This window comes from Caretta caretta, chromosome 28 (genome assembly GCF_965140235.1).
Source record: "Caretta caretta isolate rCarCar2 chromosome 28, rCarCar1.hap1, whole genome shotgun sequence".
Taxonomy (NCBI): domain Eukaryota; kingdom Metazoa; phylum Chordata; order Testudines; family Cheloniidae; genus Caretta; species Caretta caretta.
In genome coordinates, this window is record NC_134233.1 from 6,925,776 (window position 1) to 6,946,834 (window position 21,059).

The 21,059-nt window shown below is 46.5% G+C and overlaps 3 protein-coding genes across 15 annotated transcripts in view; 2 read left to right on the plus strand and 1 right to left on the minus strand.

Annotated features, from left to right (window-relative positions):
* The window catches only part of LOC125629204 (uncharacterized), a 570,105-nt gene that overhangs the window by 484,626 nt on the left and 64,420 nt on the right, over window positions 1-21,059 (plus strand). The window lies entirely within an intron of this gene.
* The window catches only part of LOC125629208 (uncharacterized), a 333,186-nt gene that overhangs the window by 85,506 nt on the left and 226,621 nt on the right, over window positions 1-21,059 (plus strand). The gene's annotated exons all lie outside the window — the stretch shown is intronic.
* The window catches only part of LOC125629220 (uncharacterized), a 46,044-nt gene continuing 25,704 nt past the window's right edge, over window positions 720-21,059 (minus strand). For 2 of the 9 annotated variants that reach the window (XM_075124139.1, XM_075124138.1), the window contains 4 exons: window positions 15,902-15,984; window positions 13,032-13,158; window positions 4,217-4,330; window positions 720-3,848 (listed from right to left, as the gene is read on the minus strand). In XM_075124139.1, the coding sequence (XP_074980240.1) occupies window positions 3,061-3,848; window positions 4,217-4,330; window positions 13,032-13,158; window positions 15,902-15,973 (1,101 nt within the window). In that variant the 5' untranslated portion in view covers window positions 15,974-15,984 and the 3' untranslated portion in view covers window positions 720-3,060. Of the gene's footprint in view, window positions 3,849-4,216; window positions 4,331-13,031; window positions 13,159-13,382; window positions 13,460-14,914; window positions 15,841-15,901; window positions 15,985-21,059 lie in introns of those variants that run through there. The other 7 variants (XM_048834635.2, XM_075124140.1, XM_075124135.1 and 4 more) reach the window with 5 other exon arrangements.

The following is a 21,059-nucleotide window of genomic DNA, read 5'->3' on the forward strand; positions in this document are numbered from 1 at the left end:
AATGGGCTTCCCTAACTGCGGAGGGGGAAAGATGACACACCTATTCCAATTCTGGCACCGGACCACCTAGTCACGGAGTACATTTACCAGAAGGGGTACTTCTCTATGGTTCTCCAGGCATTTGTGGATCACCGTGGGCATTTCACAGCCATTAATGCAGGCTGACCCGGTAAGGGGCATGACGCATTCATCTTTCGGAACACTGGCCTGTTCAGGAAGCTGGAAGCAGAGACTTTCTTCCTGGAGCAGAAGATCACCGTAGGGAAGTCAAAATGTCCACTGTGATTCTAAGAGACCCTGTCTACCCCTTAATGCTGTGGCTTATGAAGCCATACGTGGGGCACCTTGGGTTCTACAACAGGCTGAGCAAGTGCAGAATGACTGTTGAGTGTGCTTTTGGCCATTTATTTGTGAAGGGAAGGGTGAAAGCTTCACTCAGGGCTGGACCACTGAGGCTCAGCACCTGGAGGGTGAATTTGAAGAGCCAGAGACCAGGGCTATTAGAGGGGCGGAGCGCGGGGCCATAAGGATCAGGGATACCTTGAAGCAGCAATTTGAAGCTGAAAGCCACGAATATTTTTTGCTATGCACAGGAGTGCAGTGCTTGTAATGGTAGGGGGGATTGTGATTGGTGGAGACGATGCACTGTGACGGTTTAAGAAAATCGCCTATTGCTTTGCAGGGTTCTGTTTGCTTTCAGTTAATGGAACGAAGATAGCTTTCAAACCAAAACCATTCTTTTATTAAAAAATCAACCACCGGAGGAGAGACAAACAAACAAACAAAAACACATCAGCACTGTAGGGGATGGGTAAAAGGTTACACATCTTGTTTCAAGTAATTTTCCTCTTAACAGCAGATTTATTTTAAAATTTATCAAAATGAATTCCATTTGAAATAGAAATAATTACAGTCCAGACTGGGTCTCTATCCTCATACATGCTATTTCTCTCACATATTCCCCCACTCTGATTCCTTTGGAGTGAGGTTTTAATTTCAAGATTAGCCACCATTTCCAATACAGTAGGAGTGGGCAGGGAGAGAATGAGAAGGAAATGTGAATCATATTGTAACACTGAAAAGTTTACACTAATTACACTAACTTCATGTTTAATTTCATTGTCGCTGGTAACAACTTATTCAAAGATTACAAAATATAAACCTTTCGGGCAGTTTTCTCTTAATTCCCATTTCTACCCAGTGAGCTTTGTGTGAAGTCACATTCTACAATAACCTAGGAGCCTTCCATTTCTGTGAGTTCATGTCTCCCAGGGTTGTCTCCCAGAAGTGTGGGTGGAAGGGGTCTCTCACTACGTGGGAAGGTTGCATCATGAGAAAAACCACCTGTGCTCTATTTTCACACTTTCTAATATTCCACAGTAGCAGGAGGTGGAGAAGTGATACAAATGTGTTAGACTCAAGAGCAAAACTAAGAGACCAAACCACAGAGTCAGGACTCAGCGTTCATGTATCCTGCAGTCTGAACTTGGAATCTGATATTCTCCCTCATTGGCTACCATCATTTTCTCAGCATGGAAGTGCTTCTTGTCCAACAAGGAAGCCAAATTGGGACCCATAGGCATGGAACGGCTCTGAAGGAATCAGGTGAAAAAGACAGTTGTTCCCAGTTTAATCACGGCATCCTTTAGGAGTGTGATCAATGCCACTTAACTAGGGAGCAGCGTTCTAAAAACAGTTTACCTGGGCCACAGGTCACCAAAGCGTCCATCACTGGGGTGAAAATCAACCACTCGTACCTGCAATTTCTATCTGAGTTCTTGTCTACTCCAAGTAAGGTCAAAGATTTATTTTACACTTCTCTGATGTAGAATCCTTCACCAACAGTATAACATACCAGTAGCGGTAGTGAGGTATAACTCCCCCCAAAATGCACATTTATTTCTTTAATCTGGTGGCACAGGTTTAAATTAGGGACTAAATTCAGGTGTGTCTTAGAATCCCTGTAAGACACCAAAAGTCAGGTAGCTATTAACAATAGGTATCTTTCTGCAGCTCTATCACATTCAACATGGATTTCATTTTCTACACATTTGCAGCATCTCCCAGGGGTGAGCTGAACAGAAATGTCCATTTTTCTCATTCCTACCTAGCTAGGGATTGCATTTCCCAAATAATAGGCAACATGTACCTGATTAGGAAGGAGCTATCTTCAGGAGCCATCTCCCGCAGGGCCTGGGTCACAACTGCTTTGGGAGCCAGATGCTTGGGTATTTTGCTTAGTTCCAAGTCATTTACCAGGGAATCCTCTTCCCAGCCCTTTAGAAAAAATATTGACCTAACCAACTGAACAACAGGGGGATTGGGATGGTGATGGGGAATAAGGGAATCCCTCTGACTTATCCTATCTTCTTCTGCTGTTACAGAGGGTGAGATGACATTTTTCTCTATCCTTGCCCTGTTCCTACTCTTTGTTATAGTTCAATATATTTTAAGTGAGGAAAATGGTGGTAAAAATATCTGCTCTCCAGCACAACCTGAAGCAACATCAGAGCAACTGCGAACCAAACAATTTGTTCCCAAAGGGGGAACCTGATGACTAACAATTGTGTTGAAGTGGGGGAACAGTATAACTGGGATGCTCAGGGTTTGTTTAGACTAGGAAAAGTGATGGAGTTTAGGTCAGGCCAAGGGGAAAGCTAATGCCAACCACTGCACCTGGGCTGTATCTGCTCTACAACAATAATTGTCTTTTTACACCAAGATCACTAACTTGAGCTGCCAACGCTATGTACAGTCCTAGTGGATGGAGGGCACGGGTAGTTTTTGCCTCAGTGTAGCTTGTTGGGATCAAACCTCTCCCCCCCACTTGGAGCTGATGAAGATTCCTGGCTGGAGGGACACACACTCCTTCAACTCAAAAAGAAAGGAGTTGATAGAAAAGATCACAGGACTGACCCCAAAGAAGGGTGAGCTGCAAAAGGCAGAAGCAGGCAACTCCTCTGGGGGAGCTGAGACACCACGGTGAAGATGGTGCAAAGATCACTCTGTGGGAATTAGCAAATATGATTTTTTTTTTTAAAGAAAAATCTTTGGCCAGCCCTAGTCAAGGCATTTATTATAGTTCTCTCTCATGTGGATTTTATGATGTCTAAGAAGGATTGAGCTCTGATTGAAGCTTTTCCTGCACACAGAGCACATGTAGGGCCTCTCGCCTGTGTGGATCCTACGATGCGTGATCAAGTCAGAGCTCTGATTGAAGCTTCTCCCACACTCAGAGCAGGCATAGGGCATCTCTCCTGTGTGGATTTTCTGATGTGAGATGAGGGCTGAAGTATGAATGAAGCATTTCCCACATTCAGAGCATTCATAAGGTTTCTCACCTGTGTGGATTTTCTGATGTCTGATAAGGTTTGAGCTCTGATTGAAGCTTTTCCCACACTCAGGGCACGTGTAGGGTTTCTCTCCAGTGTGGGTTCTCCAATGTCTGATTAGGGTATAGCTCTGACTGAAGCTTTTCCCGCAGTCAGAACACATGTAGGGTCTCTCTCTTCTGTGGATTATCTGATGTGTGAAAAGGTCTGAGCTCCCACTGAAGCTTTTCCCACACTCATGGCATGTGTAGGATGTCTCTTCCAAATTGATTCTGTCGCATGTAATAAGGTCTGAGTGGCTACTGAAGTTTTCCTCTGGCCTCTGCTGAGTCTCAAAGGCTTTTGCTTTTTCTGCGAGTGCACAACTCCCGGAATCATTCCCTTTGGATCTTCCTGATAACGTCCCATATGGTTCTACTTGCTCAGCATCTTCCTGCTGGGGTTTCTCCTCCTCATTCTCACTCACCATCCCATCACCTGATGGGAGATGGGAAGAATCCAGACATAGGTCAATCTCTGTGCCGGAGAGAAAGGAAATCTCAGAGACAGGAATAGAGAAAGGCATGAACAAACCAAAATATGTGCAGGAGAGATCAAACCTATAAGGAGCTGATTTTCCCCAAACCTCTCCCCAGAGGAGAGAGGAAGGGATCAGTTTTGGTCTGCATCTCACCAGAACACTCAGGGGAAAGCGAGATCGGGGAGGGACCTGCTGCCAGTTTTCAGTCAGGATAGGTGGGAAGCCATGAGTGACATCTGCCTAATGATTCCACATCTGCAGGGAACAATCCTAAACTTGAAGAGCTCACAAGGTCTTTGTAGGGCATCCCAAATGTTTCCTGTATTCACAGACAGTTTTTGAGTTGGTTTAACCAATTCCCTACCTGTGCAGGCAGCTCTTGGGAGCACTTCTTTCTCAGAGCAGTGGGGGCCTGGGACCCACGGCTCTTCCCCTCGTTCCAGCTGCGAGATCACATCAGGTTTGGAAACTGGAAACCCTACTCCAGGCAAAGAAAACAAGGGAGGTCAGTGGAATCTGTGGGATACATGTCACAAGGAATATTCCATGGTTTTAACCCCAGCTTATTTTTAAGCAGTAACATCCCAAGACCAGCTGCCTTGGCTCAAAGTGGCAGGAGATTTATTATTATAGGTTTCAGAGTAGCAGCCGTGTTAGTCTGTATCCGCAAAAAGAAAAGGAGGACTTGTGGCACCTTAGAGACTCACAAATTTATTTGAGCATAAGCTTTTGTGAGCTACAGCTCACTTCATCAGATGCATTATTATTATAAATTATATTTGTGACAAAGTGGGACCGTTCTTAATGTTTCCTCTGAATACTGTAGGGGTGCCTCAGTTTCCCCTATGCATTTTGTAAGTCTCTAGGTGGTGGGATAAGGCAGTGTAATTGTTGCAGAGCAAGGGGCCAGTGTACATAAATGGCCGACACTCTGTCTCCTATCAATCAATGGTCTGGGCCCTTCCCCCCCTGCAAGGTGATAGCTAAAGGGTTGGAGAATAAAGGAATCAGGTGACCCCCTGTCCCAGGAAAGGGACAAATCCCAGAGGAGGAGGGGCTGGAGGGTGAGTCAGTTTGGGCTGGCTGGGGATGAGGAATGAAGTGCAGACATGGTTGTTTGGCTCACTGCCCCCCAAAATGGACCCGGCTGAAGGGTCCTGTTCTCTGTGCCTACAAGCTCTGTTTTAGACCGTGTTCCTGACATCTAATAAACCTCTGTTTTACTGGTGGCTAAGAGTCATGTCTGACTGCGAAGTTGGGGTGCAAGACCCTCTGGCTTCCCCAGGACCCCGCCTGGGCGGACTCGCTGTGGGAAGCACACAGAGGGGCAGAGGATGCTGAATGCTCCGAGGTCAGACCCAGGAAGGTGGAAGCTGTGTGAGCTCCTTGCCCTGGAGACCGTCTGCTCACAGAGAGGAGACTTCACCAGAGTCCTGATTGGCTTCATAGGGAGCAGTTCCAGAGCATCACCCAGGGACTCCGTGACAATATTCATTACCTTAGTGCCTAAGGACCAACTAAAAGTGGGTCCCCATTGTGCTAGGCAAAGTACGAACACAGAATAGTAGATGGTCCATGCCCTGAAAAATTTACAATCTAAATAGACAAGACAGACACAGAATGGGGGAAGGGGTAGAACCCACTATTATTCAGTCCTGCCTGTAAGTATACTTGTAAGTATAAGCCTATACTTTAAGAACTGAGGTGTATTTTTATCACTTAGCTAGTTACAGGGGGTATAAAAACAAAGAATCAAAATTACAGTCTGCCTGTGTATGGGCCTTCTCTCCTTAAGATAGTCTGAGGGCTTGTTCTTAGGCTAAGGACTTTGGCTAAGCAGCAGGGGCAGCCATAAGCTGGGAAGCGTACAGTCACATCACATTCCAAGTGAGCCTTGAGTGGGCCTGACTGTTATAAAAAGCCAGTCAGCTGCGAACCAGTGGAGCGGCGAACAGCAGAGAGACTAACAGAGGGAGTTTGCCTGGGAGTTCGCCCAGGGAGAGCCCACTGAGGCTTACCTCTTGCCGGCTTCTCTAAGTAGTTACTGCAAGTCCTGAGGAAGCTCGTAGAAGGAAGGTAATAATGATGGGGAGCGTTCAGCTGTTGTGACATGTGCACTGGATGTGGCATGTTTGTCTTTCTTCCAGAGGACAGAAGTGACTTTGTCTGTACTAAGTGCAAGCTGGTCTCCATATTGGAAGAGAAGGTTCAAGGTCTGAAGAAACAAGTATCGACCCTGTGTTGCATAAGAGAAACTGAAGATTTCCTGGACAGACGTCAGGATATGCTTCTATGGACACAACGTTCTGAAGATTCAGAGCAGGCTGCATTGCGGGGACAGGAGGACGGTGAAGAAATTTGGCAGCATGTGACCTCCAGAAGAAGAAAGGGGAGCGTCCATGTACGAGCAACGCAGATACAGGTAAGCAACCGTTTCCATGTTCTCTCCACAGGTACTACTGCGAAGAGTGGACTAGATGATACATCTGAGGGAAGGGAACAGAAGGAGACTCCGCTGATTGGAAGGCATGAGATGCACTGTCCTAGGGATGGGGGTTCCACGACCACCGCTCCCAAGAGAAGGAGGTGGGTGGTGGTGGTCGGGGACTCTCTCCTTAGGGAGACTGAGTCATCTATCTGCCGCCCCGACCAGAAGCCTGGGAAACAAGCAGGGAGAACTGGAAGTCCTGGCACAGTCAAGGAATTATGATGTGATTGGAATAACAGAGACTTGGTGGGATAACTCACATGACTGGAGTACTGTCATGGATGGATATGAACTGTTCAGGAAGGACAGGCAGGGCTGAAAAGGTGAGGGAGTTGCATTGTATGTAAGAGAGCAGTATGACTGCTCAGAGCTCAAGTATGAAACTGCAGAAAAACTTGAGTGTTTCTGGATTAAGTTTAGAAGCGTGTGTGAGCAACAAGGGTGATGTCATGGTGGGAGTCTGCTATAACCACAGGGATGAGGTGGACGAGGCTTTCTTCCAGCAACTAACGGAAGTTACTAGATCACAGGCCCTGGTTCTTATGGGAGACTTCAATCACCCTGATATTTGCTGGGAGAGCAATACAGCAGTGCACAGACAATCCAGGAAGTTTTTGGAAAGCGTAGGGGACAATTTCCTAGCACAAGCGCTGGAGGAATCAACTAGGGGCAGAGCTCTTCTTGACCTGCTGCTCACAAACCGGGAAGAATTAGTAGGGGAAGCAAAAGTGGATGGGAACCTGGGAGGAAGTGACCATGAGATGGTCGAGTTCAGGATCCTGACACAGGGAAGAAAGGAGAGCAGCAGAATACGGACCCTGGACTTCAGAAAAGCAGACTTTGACAACCTCAGGGAACTGATGGGCAGGATCCCCTGGGAGAAGAATATGAAGGGGAAAGGAGTCCAGGAGAGCTGGCCGTATTTTAAAGAATCCTTATTGAGGTTACAGGGACAAACCATCCCGATGTGTAGAAAGAATAGTAAATATGGCAGGCGACCAGCTTGGCTTAACAGTGAAATCCTTGCTGATCTTAAACACAAAAAAGAGGCTTACAAGAAGTGGAAGATTGGACAAAAGACCAGGGAGCAGTATAAAAATATTGCTCGGGCATGCAGGAGTGAAATCAGGAAGGCCAAATCACACCGGGAGTTGCAGCTAGCAAGAGATGTTAAGAGTAACAAGAAGGGTTTCTTCAGGTATGTTGGCAACAAGAAGAAAGCCAAGGAAAGTGGCTTTTTTTGCCTCTGTCTTCACAAACAAGGTCAGCTCCCAGACTGCTGCACTGGGCAGCACAGCATGGGGAGGATGTGACCAGCCCTCTGTGAAGAAAGAAGTGGTTCGGGACTATTTAGAAAAGCTGGACGTGCACAAGTCCATGGGGCCGGATGTGCTGCATCCGAGAGTCCTAAAGGAGTTGGCGGATTTGATTGCAGAGCCATTGGCCATTATCTTTGAAAACTCATGGCAATAGGGGGAAGTCCCGGACGACTGGAAAAAGGCTAATGTAGTGCCCATCTTTAAAAAAGGGAAGAAGGAAGATACTGGAAACTACAGGCCAGTCAGCCTCACCTCAGTCCCTGGAAAAATCATGGAGCAGGTCCTCAAGGAATCCATTCTGAAGCACTTAGAGGACAGGAAAGCGATCAGAAACAGTCAGCATGGATTCACCAAGGGCAAGTCATGCCTGACTAATCTAATTGCCTTCTATGAAGAGATAACTGGTTCTGTGGATGAGGGGAAAGCAGTGGACGTGTTGTTCCTTGACTTTAGCAAAGCTTTTGACACGGCCTCCCACAGTATTCTTGTCAGCAAGTTAAAGAAGTATGGGCTGGATGAATGCACTATAAGAAAGCTGGCTAGATTGTCGGGCTCAACAGGTAGTGATCAATGGCTCCATGTCTAGTTGGCAGCCGGTATCAAGTGGAGTGCCCCCAGGGTCATTCCTGGGGCCAGTTCTGTTCAGTATCTTCATAAATGATCTGGAGGGTGGTGTGGATTGCACCCTCAGCAAGTTTGTAGATGACACTAAACTGGGAGGAGACGTAGATACGCTGGAGGGTAGGGATAGGATACAGAGGGACCTAGACAAATTAGAGGATTGGGCCAAAAGAAATCTGACGAGGTTCAACAAGGACAAGTGCAGAGTCCTGCACTTAGGACGGAAGAATCCTATGCACCGCTAAAGACTAGGGACCGAATGGCTAGACAGCCGTTCTGCAGAAAAGGACCTAGAGGTTACAGTGGACGAGAAGCTGGATATGAGTCAACAGTGTGCCCTTGTTGCCAAGAAGGCCAATGGCATTTTGGGATGTATAAGTAGGGGCATAGCCAGCTGATCGAGGGATGTGATCTTTCCCCTCTATTCGACATTGGTGAGGCCACATCTGGAGTACTGTGTCCAGTTTTGGGCCCCACACTACATGAAGGATGTGGAAAAATTGGAGAGAGTCCAGCAGAGGGCAACAAAAATGATTAGGGGTCTGGAACACATGACTTATGAGGAGAGGCTGAGGGAACTGGGATTGTTTAGTCTGTGGAAGAGAAGAGTGAGGGGGGATTTGATAGTTGCTTTCAACTACCTGAAAAGGGGTTCCAAAGAGGATGGATCTAGACTGTTCTCAGTGGCAGCAGAGGACAGAATGAGGAGTAATGGTGTCAAGTTGCTGTGGGGGAGGTTTAGGTTGGATATTAGGAAAAAGTTTTTCACTAGGAGGGTGGTGAAACACTGGAATGTGTTACCTAGGGAGGTGGTGGAATCTCCTTCCTTAGCTATTTTTCAGGTCAGGCTTGACAAAGCCCTGGCTGGGATGATTTAGTTGGGGATTGGTTCTTATTTGAGCAGGGGGTTGGACTAGATGACCTCCTGAGGTCCCTTCCAACCCCGATATTCTATGATTCTAAACCAGTCACACTGAAATAAGGTGGTATTGGGTTGTTAGGAAGACAATTCTGTCCAGATAGTGCCCATCACCACCAGATAAAGAAACAGATCATAAGATGGTTCATGAAAACTTAGTTTGATAGCACCCTGTCTGACAAGAAATCACTTATCAATGGTTGTGGTTTTGAAACCCTCATTTCTCTGTTGTTTTATCTTTTTGGCCACCACTTTTCTATTGTTAACCTGTCTGGTTCTCTAATTGTTTCTGTCTGCTGTATAATTAATTTTGCTAGGTGTAAGTTAATTAGGGTAGTGGGATAGAATTGGTTAGAGAATTATGTTACAATATGTTAGGATTGGTTAGTTAAAATTCAGTAAAATAACTGGTTAAGGTATACCTGAGAATTTTAAATCGGAGAGGGAAGGGAAATTGGACTCATAGAATATCAGGGTTGGAAGGGACCTCAGGAGGTCATCTAGTCCAACCCCCCTGCTCAAAGCAGGACCAATCCCCAATTTTTGTCCCAGATCCCTAAATGGCCCCCTCAAGGATTGAACTCACAACCCTGGGTTTAGCAGACCAATGCTCGAACCACTGAGCTATCCCTCTCCCCATGTTTGTTATGGGGGGGAAACAGGCAAGGCTCTGCGGCGTCAGACCTGGGAAGGGAACACTGGGGAACAGACTCCATCGGAGTAGAGAGATAAACCCAACTGGTGTGAAGGTCTTCAGAATATGCTTGCTTGGAAACTAACCCCAATAAACATCACATTATCTGCACTTCGGACTTCTGGTCTTTTGCTGCTTGCTGTCTGTGTGACAAGAACCAGGAAAGTGGGAGGCCCTCTAACAAAACTGACATGACTTGATAACGAAGAGGTAAGCCTTGAAGGAAGGTTTTAATACACTTTGGAACTGATCAGGGATTCCCACAAGGACTGATGAGGGGGCAATGGTAAATACGCACTTAGATCCTTTGCTTGTTTTATATCTTTTCCCCACTAGGCACACTGTCATGGATCCATAGTTTCCTTTCACTGTGCCTGTCCATTTGTCTTCACTCCAGCAGAGCTCCCTGCATCTGCGAGCCCAGTTCTTCCTGCTCCCAAAAACATAATGAGTCCATGTATGCTTCACTCAGCCAAGCAGAGATTCTCCCCATGGACAATTATTCCCTTGTCTCTGTCGGGTATTCCATTGATCTAGGTTGGTCCCAGCCAGTCCTTAATGACCCATTCATATCACCCCATGACAGCTCCATGAGAAAACACCTCATGTCTCCTGCTCTGTCTAATCATAGCAATCCCAATCACAGAGGGTCAATACTGAAGTGTGTATTGGCATCATAGAATTATCACCAAAATTCCCACCTCTATTTTACACACACACACACACACACACACACACAAGCACTGCTCACCGCCCTTGGAGAGAAAGCAAAGCACAAGAACTGGACATTAGTCCAGTGAACACAGTGGAGGACAAGCTGCAATCCTCAAACCCTGGTCAAAAAGGAGAGGCATGTGGGTCCCTAGCCATAGAGAGGGGCTGGCTAGAGGCCTGATACCCGAGAGGGCATTCCTTGAGCAGAGCATGGAGGCAAGACAAAGGCTTAGCTACCCCAGAACTGTGACATTGCAAAAGCACATTTTGGGGAATGAGGAAATCTAGTGACTCAGGTGAAATGGGAGGGAGAATTAAACTCCCACACTGTGTGGAGAAGGTTGGGGAAATAAACACTAAAATTCAGGAGCAACAGCCTCTAATTCGTCTAGAAAAGGAGAATGTAAGAAACAAGAACTGGGCCACGCAACCTCAGGAGGGACAGGCTCAAAGATCCAAGGAGTCTTGTGGAAAGACAGCTAGTGGCTGATACAGATGGGGAGAAGGGAGACAAGACTCTCTCCAAACTCTCACTCCTGTTGACCCTGACCTGATTTTATGATCTATGTCTTGTGGGCAATTTTATACTCGCTAGAGGTAAAACGTCATTATCAGAGTATTGCTTATTAGCTTGGAACATACATGGGGGGCAAGGAGGTGAACAGAAATAAATGGGTTATTAAGCTTTCTACGGTTAAGGGCCTTATATTAGGTTGAGGCTTTGTGGGAGTAGTTATGCTGAAGTCTGGGATTTACTCCCGGAATAGGTCTAAGGAGAGAGTCCCAAGTTAGATATTTTGCACGCTCATTTTGAGAGACTAATGAGGAACCACAAACAGGTGCAATACACCACAGGATTCTGAAAGAAGGAAGTTTGGGGCGGGCTTTAGCAATTAGATTGCTATGCAGTATCTCAGCAGTTGGACCGCATTCATATATTGGAATTATTAATAAATAAGTGATGTAAATCATGAGTATTAATGCTTGATGCTTAATTATGGACTTCCTAAAGGCCATGTATGGGTTGGGGCAGCTATTGACATTCTTGTAATCTTGTAAAGGAGCAGATATGGTAATCAGCCATCCTACTGCCATAAGGAAGCGGATAAAATACCTCTCCTAGTTACCATTTTTTCATTTTGTCGGGTCCCCGAGACAATGTAAACTGAATCTGGGCCTTCATTCTGATGGGCTTCCTTGCCCCTCGATCTTTGTTTCCAGTGGTGTCCATAACTTGTAAGTATGCACAGTGCAAGACCGTCTTTACTATACTTATCTTGTCCAGTTGTTATGTGTATTGATCCTTGCCTATGATTTCAATTATAACTGTCTGTATTAAATCAAGTTTCTGTGTGTTTCACCAAATTTCATCTTCTCAATTAACAGAGTAGCCGTGTACCAGGGCAAGATGTACCCCAATATGTAATCTTATAGGTGTAAAAATTGTACAGGCTACACTACCAGCCTGTGACATCATCAAAAAAGTGCCCATTTGTGCCTGGGTAGCGGCCCTGCTATGGGAGGGAGGAATGCAGCAAGGACTCAGGAACGGTGGCCGGGGTCGCTGTGCATAGAGATGGGGAGGTTATATGGGGGAACGGGGTAATGAGTGGGAGAGAGAGGGCAAGAGTTAAAATAGTAATATTTGAGAAAAAATTTATAATGAATTGAAACTGAACAGAAATAAAACTGGAGTGCAGGCTGTAAAGCAATAAAGCTTGGGTAGGGATTCAGGGTTTAAGATCTAGATCCCCAAACCTCTCCTCCTTCCCACTGACCTACCCAGCCCACTTGCTGGGTGCCCTTCCTACACACTCCCCTCCTCTTCTTCCCATTACTCTCAGCTGGCACCACCTCCCAGCACCTTGGGAGCTTCTTCTGTTCCCTCCTCATCTCACTACCTCTTCCCTCCCTGCTGCTTTTTAGCTCTACTCCTGCATGCATTCTCCCCATGTCATCGCACCCCAGGATTATCTACTCCCCCCTTCTCCTACCCTCCCATGGCTCTGTTCTCCCTTCACCTGTGGGGTCCTGAATGGCAACATTATATGCTCTCCTATCAAAAGAGGAGCTCATCTGACTGTCACACAAGCCATGCATGAGTCATACATCTATTTACTTAATTTAGAATTCTAAAGGTGGCATATTTTCCTCTTAAAATGAGAAAAACCATGAAAGCTACAGTTATTAACATAGTTATTAATGTATCCAATAAGGATACATTAAATGCAATTTTAAAACGACTGACAGCATCAAAAAGGTACATGTCCAAAAATTATTCTAGTGGCTGGGAGATAAAGCAAAAAAAGGGGGGCAAGGAAACTTATCAAAACTTTTATGACGAATAAAGGTATAAAGTTATTACTACTCAGGTTCTTTAGAGATTGCACAGCTTCTAATAACAGAGGAGACAGGACTCCTTACCCAGCAAGACCACCGTCTCATAGTTCTCCTGCATTACATCCCTGTAGAGGGCTCTCTGAAAGGGAGCCAGCAGAGCCCGCTCTTCCCTGGTGAAATGCACAGCCACCTCCTTGAAAGTCACCAGCCCCTGAAAAAGCAAGAGTCCAACACTCAGTACCTGCTGCCCCAGTCACAACCCCACTATTCACGGAACAGCAGTACCAGGTAAATGGAAGCTCCAGGATGCACATGTTAACAGAGTCCCACCCCACCTTGCTTAGAGCAGCCAGGAGGCATCAGAGGGTAGAAAGAGAGAAACTTTGTGTCTCCCAGCTGACAGACGGAGGCAGGGTCTTCACATTTATCACATACCTACTAGCCAGAACTTGATAGAGGAGATGGGGCTGTTTCTGGACCCTGCTGGTGGCTCCCTGGTAGGAATCCCAACACTCGCCCAATAAAATATATGGAAGAAAGGGGAAGTCAACAGTAAAGAATATAAGTTAGAAGGTCGGAACTGTAGAAAACTGGTAAGGGAAGCTATCAGAAATCAATGACCAATGAACAAAAATAAGAAGGACGTTTTAAAAAGTATATTAATCCTAACAATGGTAGTAGTAAATTACAAGACGGAAATGGCAGAATTACCAAAAATAATGCAGAAGAGGTAAAAGTCTTCAATAAATATTTCTCTCCTGGATTTGGAGAATTAAAATTAGAGATGTTTAAATAAGCGGGTCCAGATAACTTGTATCTAAGAGTTTTAAAAGACCTGGTGGAGGGATGTGGTGGACTATTAATGTTGATTTTAATTAGGACTTGGAACACTGGCAAATTTTCAGAAGACTGGAATAAAGCTAATTCTGTACCAACATTAAAAAGTGTAAAAGAGATGACCAAGCTAATTACAAGAGAGTCAGTCTGACATCGATACTGGGAAAGATAATGGAGCAACCGATACTGGATTTCGTTAATAAAGAATTAAAGGAGAGTAATATAATTAGTACCCATGAACAAAGGTTTAGGGAAAATAGATTCTATCAAACTATCTGGATATTCTTATTGGATGAGATCAAAAGTTTGGTTGCAGCTAATAATATTGATGTAATATACCTAGACTTCTGTAAGGCATACGACATCGTTCAGCACATTATTTGACTAAAAAACTAGAATGATACAAAATAAACATGGCATACATTAAATAGATTAAAAACTGGGATTGTAAATGCGGAACCATGGTTGAGTGGATTTATTTCTAGTGGGTTCCTGCAAGGATTGGTTCTTGGCCCTGTACTATTTAACATTCTTATCAATGACCTAGAAGAGAATATAAAATCATCACTGATAAAGTTTGCTGTTGCCACAAAGATTGGGGGTGGTGGTGTCTAATGAAATGTCAGTAGATTCAGACAGCAGCACTGGGAGTCTGGGAAGTTTTCCCAGCTCTGGCTGGAGGGTTATTTCCTGTTCCACAAAGAGGGGAAGTTCCATTCCCAACTCCTGTGCCTTGAAATTAGGTCCTATCTGACACTACACCCCATATTCAGCATACTGGTATGATTATAATATGACTAGGACATAATTATGATGCATTTTGTGCAAGATGCATCATGTGCAGTGTCATTGGAAAAGTTATGATTTGCCGAATATGATTATCCTATTTGTGTGTATGGATCATGTTTGTATCTGAAGTTATGGATATTGACTATGTATCTGTATTTCAAATGAGCTTATTCTGGGTAACACCACAACTAGCCTTTCAGGTACAACAATGAAGAAGCCAGACAGTGCTGATGGATCATCAACAAGGACAATACACAATGGACCATGCAAGAGCTTAGCACTCAGCAGGGCATGCTAGGGCATGCCACCAGACCACATGACATTGAACTCCATTTTGGTACCTGTAGTTTTTCACAAACTGGACTGGGAACTGACTTTGGAACAAAGGGTTCTTGCCATATAGAAAAGGTACATAACGTGGGGTGTGAAATCATCTCTTGGCCTCATTCCCCAAACAAGAGAACTCCTGGAAACACCTGAGGAACAAAGCCTGAACTGGGAAAAGTGTTGGTGCCAGGGTAAAGGAATTTTTAGCTTGTGTATGGAAACCTGGTGGATTGCTTGTATGATCAGTCAAGGTGAGAAATTGCTAATTCAAATTCTGTCCATCATTATGTTAATCTTAGTTTGAGTTTTTGGTTATTTGCTAAGTAATCTGCTTTGATCTGTTTGCTATCACTTATAATCACTTAAAACCTATCTTTCTGTAGTTCATAAACTTGTTTGATGCTTTATCTTAACCAGTGTATTTTGAGTGAAGTGTCTGGGGAAAATCTCAGCTTGGTTAGCACAAGCTTGTTGTGCATATCTTTCCCATATCAAGGGGAAGGAGAACTATATTAATGAGCTTACATTATACAGATCCCTGTGCACTATAAGATGGTATAATTGTGGATTTCTACGACAGCAGGTGTGCAAGGTTGAGGACCTGGGAAATTGGCTGTTGTCTTCTAGCTGTCCTTGAGTGGCTTAGGTAAAGCACTCAGGTAGCTTAGTTGGGTGTATGGCGCCACCTGCTGTTTTGCTAGGTGATAACAGGGCCTGGAGATGCTGGCTGAATCTCCAGCAAAGCAGTGTGAGAAGAGCCAGCACAGCTTGAGGGTTAGAGGGCACAGCGGTTCCCAGAAGCCCACCAGACTGCACCCTGGGGGTGACAACCCATCACACCCTAGATTACACACGTCTCAGCAGGTTTGTCATATCCGGTCCCCTTCCTTTCTCCTCCCTAGATATTTCCTGCCTTCCACCACCTCCAGCAGCTCCCACCTCCTTTACTCCTCCTCTCCCTCCAAACAGAACCCACTACCAGCTCCCTGATAATCCCTTACCTGAGCCAGCTCCACAGCAGCCATTTCCTTCCTCCTGGGAGGATGGGATGATCTGGAGCAAAACATGGACATTATTCTGTAGCCTGCCAGGGCAAGAAGGGCAACGTGAGAGAATTCAGATGGGGCTTTTGTCCATTCCACATGCCGATTCCCCCCAGGATTTTTCCCTCCTAATGGACATTCTAGGTTCTGCCATGCTGTGAAGCACAGAGTGACCTTATTCCAGTACAGGCCTAGCCCCCTCCCACCAGGGTGGAACCCTCTGAGACATGGTGAAACCCTCCCAGTAACAGAGTCTCTCTGTTACACTTATCAAGTTTGTAGACTATACCAAGCTGGGAGAGTTGCAAGTGCTTTGGAGGGTAGGATTCAAATTCAAAATAACCTGGACAAACTGGAGAAATGTTCTGAAGTAAAAAGGATGAAATTCAAAAAGGACAAATGCAAAGTACTCCACTTAGGAAGGAACAATCAGTTGCACACATACAAAATGGGAAATGACTGCCTAGGAAGGAGTACTGCGGAAAGGGATCTGGGGATCATAGTGGATCACAAGCTAAGTAGGAGTCAACACTGTAACACTGTTGCAAAAAAGCAAACATCATTCTGGGATGTATTAGCAGGAGTATTGTAAGCAAGACCCGAGGAGTAATTCTTTTGCTCTACTCTGCGCTGATTAGGCCACAACTGGAGTACTGTGTCCAGTTCTGGGTGCCACATTTCAGGAAAGATGTGGACAACTTGGAGAAAGTCCAAAGAAGGGCAACAAAAATGACTGAAGGTCTAGAAAATGTGATTTATGAGGGAAGATTGAAAAAATTGGGTTTGTTTATTCTGGAGAAGAGAAGACTGAGAGGGCACATGATAATTTTCAAGTACATAAAAGGTTGTTACAAGGAGGAGGGAGAAAAATTGTTCTTTTTAACCTCTAAGGATAGGACAAGAAGCAATGGGCTTAAATTGCAGCAAGAGTAGTTTAGGCTGGAGATTAGGAAAAACATCCTAACTGTCAGAGTGGTTAAGGACTGGAATAAATTGCCTAGGGAGGTTGTGGAATCTCCATCATTGGGGATATTTAAGAGCAAGATGGACAAACACCTGTCAGGGATGGTCTAGATAACACTTAATCCTGCCTTGAGTGCAGAGGACTGGACTAGATGCCCTCTTGAGGTCCCTTCCAGTTCTATGGGTCTATGAACCAAAGGCCAGAGAACAGCAGAATAAAAGGAGTCACCTTGGGGGATTCTCCTTGTCATTGTCCCCAAAGCAACTGTCTCAGGTTTACAAAGTTGTTTGATGCTTCAGCCTTTTATACAGTCTCTCCTGGGAGTGCCCCCTTTCATGGTCTGGGCCTAGTTTCAGATTTTGGGAAGAGTGACCCGGCTCAGGCGCTCAGATGGGGCATTCTTGTCTCAGCACACCTTGTTTCTTTCTGTGGCTTCCCAGTGAGTCCAAATGAGTAAATATTCCTGACAGAGACTGTGAACATAAGAACAGCCCACTGCGACAGACCAATGGTCCATCTAGCTCAGTGGCCAATGCCAGGTGCTTCAGAGGGAATGAACAGAACAGGTCATCATCAAGTTATCCATCCCCTGTCACCCATTCCCAGCTTCTGTCAAACAGAGGCTAGAGACACCATCCCTGCCCATCCTGCCTGTGACACTGGCAGATGAGGTGTTAGCTCTTGCAAAAGCCCCCATGTCTTAATTGAACATGGACAAATGCAGAGCTGGAATCAGTCTGGCTCACCTGTGTTAGTATTGTTAGAACAGGTATGAGAATTATAAAAATGTGTTTAGACTTTATTGAATGCCTGTCAGTTGCTGCCTGGGTTAATATCTGACTAGTTGCATCGTGAGCCTCGGTGGCTCTGTAAATCAGCAGAAAGGAGAGAGATTTTACTTGTGTGAAGTGCTGATTGTCAATGGAATGCATTACACCCTGCCTGGCAGGAAAGGTCCATCAACACCAGACAGACTATTATGGGATGTTAAAGAAGGCAAAAGACTGTTGTTGTGCTCTTGACTTCCCATTAGCTGAGTTTGCAGCTCAGAGCACATGGCAGGAAGGGGATTAAAAAACCCCATACAGAAGGAACGGATTATCTGTATGCTGCTTGGACTCTGGGGGGCAAAGTTTCTAGGCATAAGCAAGAGATCCCAAGCTGCTTAGCCTGTGTTAGTCCTAAAGGATATGTAGAGCTTCCTTATTATAGAAGCTTCTATTACCTTTTGAAATTTAAGACTAACTCCTCTGCATCTATGATTACCTGCTTTAACTCTGTAAACAACTCTTGTTTCCTTCTAAATAAATCATAATACAGGTTATTACAGGACTGGCTACAAGTGTTGTCTTTGTTGTGAGATCTAAGACTCAATTGACCTAAGTAAGTGCCTGGTCCTTTGGGACTGGCAGTAACCTGAAGATTGCTGTGATTCAAGGTGAAAGGCAGTGGTTCTCAACCAGGGGACTGGGGAACCCTGGGGGGGGGCACGAGAAGGTTTAAGCGGAGCTGCCAAGGAAGGCCAGCATTAGACTTGCCAAGGCCCAGGGCAGAAAGCTGAAGTCCCAGTGCATGGAGCTGAAGTCTGGGGGCACTGAGCCCTACCACCTGGGGCTGAAGCCAAAGCCTAAGCAATGTATGGGGCATGGGGCCCCAGGCAGTTGCCCTGCTTGCTGTCCCCTACTGCCAGCTCTGACTTTTATATGCAGAAAACCAGTTACTGTGGCCCACTTGGGCTGTGGAGTTTTTATAGCATGTTGCGGGAGGTGGAGGGGGGGCTCAGAAAGAAAAAGGGTGAGAACCCCTGGTGTAAGGGACCATATGTCACAAAGGTGAGCTCACCTGCATGGTGAGATCTATGGGATGACCCAAGGGGCCTGTCTGTGATTCCATGCTAATGCTGTTACAGTGTATGAAGCGTTTATACTTCATATTTGGTTGGTGAAATCTACATATCGATCTCACAACCAATTTGGGGTTTGTGCCCTGCTTCTTACCAGTCTGCCTGAGGCTGGTGCTCATGCTCTCGAGTCACTGAAGACAGCGTTACAGAGACTTACGGGCGCAACGCCACCAGCAGCAATTGGCAGCCATGCAGAGCAGGCTTCACAGTGGCACCGTGTGGGCCAAATGGTCCATGGACTCCACCAAGCCCCAGTTCTCCTCCAGTGCACATCAGCATCCTGGCAACCTTCAAGGAGGGTCAAGGCTGCCACTCCCTCAATGATGATGGATCTCCAGCATAGCATCACCTGCACCCCATGACCCACCTTAACTCCTGAGACACAGGTGAGTGACAGAGGGTGCACAATGGATCCTGGGGGGGGTAGGGAAACAGATAACAAAACACATTTTCTGGGGGTCACCCCTCAGAAAGTGATGGTGACAGGCATTGTGGTGGTAGTAAAGGGGGAGAGGAGGGAGTGGGAGAAGGAGGATCCAGTACCCTCAAAGGCAATGCTGCCAGTGGGTCACCCCACCACCTCAGGCATGGGGCTGATAGGGGGTCATTCCCTGGGCCTGGGTGCTAGTGAAAGGCTATATAAACCCCATGCTGGCACAGAAGCGGTTAAACTGCTGCTTTAGTCTGGACTGGCCCACCCCCTCCACACGTGCAAACCAGGCCAGGACTGGATTAGGAGTTAACAGAAGAGGCCTACTCTACTCAGAGGGGGGCAACCCTGGAAAGGGAACAGTCTGTGGAGCATCTCCAGCCCAAAAGAGAGGGCTGACAGCATTGGGGGCTCTGACCTTCACTGAGGGAGGGTGGGGATCTCCAGAGCTCAAAGGGGGAGCGGGCTGAAACTTGTGCTGGAGACCCAGTAAACTCTGAAGGCGACTGAGACGCTCCCAGGCCCCCCAGAAGTAAGAAAGGCCCATATGCTGATGGGATCTGTCCACAGTTTCCCCCCCCCAACACACACTTTCTTTTCTTTCATTCCTTTATTTACCCTTGTTTGCCGACAGTCGGCTCTTTTGCTGTTTCATCTGGTACCCAAGAAAGGAAGAAAGTGCCCCGAGATCTCAGCCAGAGGGTGGAGCCCTGACGCACTAGAAGGACATGCCCCTGTAGCATCCCGGGGCAGGGGTCATTTGGACTCACAGAGGTCCACCCCAGAAGGCCTGAGGCCCAGCACTTTGGCACCAGTTTGATGGGCTGGATGGCCTCTCACTGCGGGCTGCCAGAAGTTTGGCACATGGAGAAGATACGGGGTGTCCTGGGGAGCAGGAAGTGGGGCAGCATCCCAGACTGCACACCGAGAAGGGAAATGGGAGAGGGGATCAGGGCCACTGCAGTGAACTCAGCCCCTGTCCTGAAGGCCATTGGCAGAAAGTTGTCCCCTCCCTGGCCTACTGGGGTCACACAGTGACACAGAGATCCCTTGGCAAAGGGTCTCTTGGTCTTTGCCAGCAGCTCTCACCTGAGACCTGACAAACCCATCACACCAAACATCTCTTGGAGGGTATTTATCCATAGGGGAGAGCATGCGTGGCTGTAACAAAGTGGGTGCTGCCTGTGAGTCTTACTGTCCTATACTAATCCTGTGTGTACCTCAGTTTCCCAGTGAACTGCACCAATACTCTGGTGGTGAGAATTGGGTACTTGATTTTTGCTGAGGCCCTCGGGGCAGGTGAAGCTTCCCAGCTGCCTGCACTTATGTAACCTGAGACCCAGGAGAGGGGTGTGACTAGGTGACATATTTTGCCCAGGAAGCAAGACAGAGTCGGAGAAGGAGCAACGGGGGGTGTCGGGGGTTGGGTCGCTGGAAGTCCGCGTGGGGGGACTGGAAGAGGGGGAGTCCAAGGCATCTGTCCCAGGACTTCCAAGCTGGACTTGGCTGAAAGTCACTGATTTCTGTGATAGCAAGCTCTGTTCTACGCTGTGTTCCTGTCACCTAATAAACCTTCTGGTTTACCGTCTGGCTGAGAGTCATGTCTGACTGTGGAGTTGCGCTGCAGGACTCTCTCTAGCTTCCCCAGGAGCCCCGTCCAGGCGGACTCACTGCAGGAAGCGCACGGTGTGGAAGGGGATGCTAAACATTCCGAGGTCAGACCCAGGAAGGTCGAAGCTGCGTAAGCGTCTGCCCTGGAGACAGTACAATCAGAGAGAGGTGGCTCCCCAGAGTCCTGACTGGCTTCATACAGAGTAGT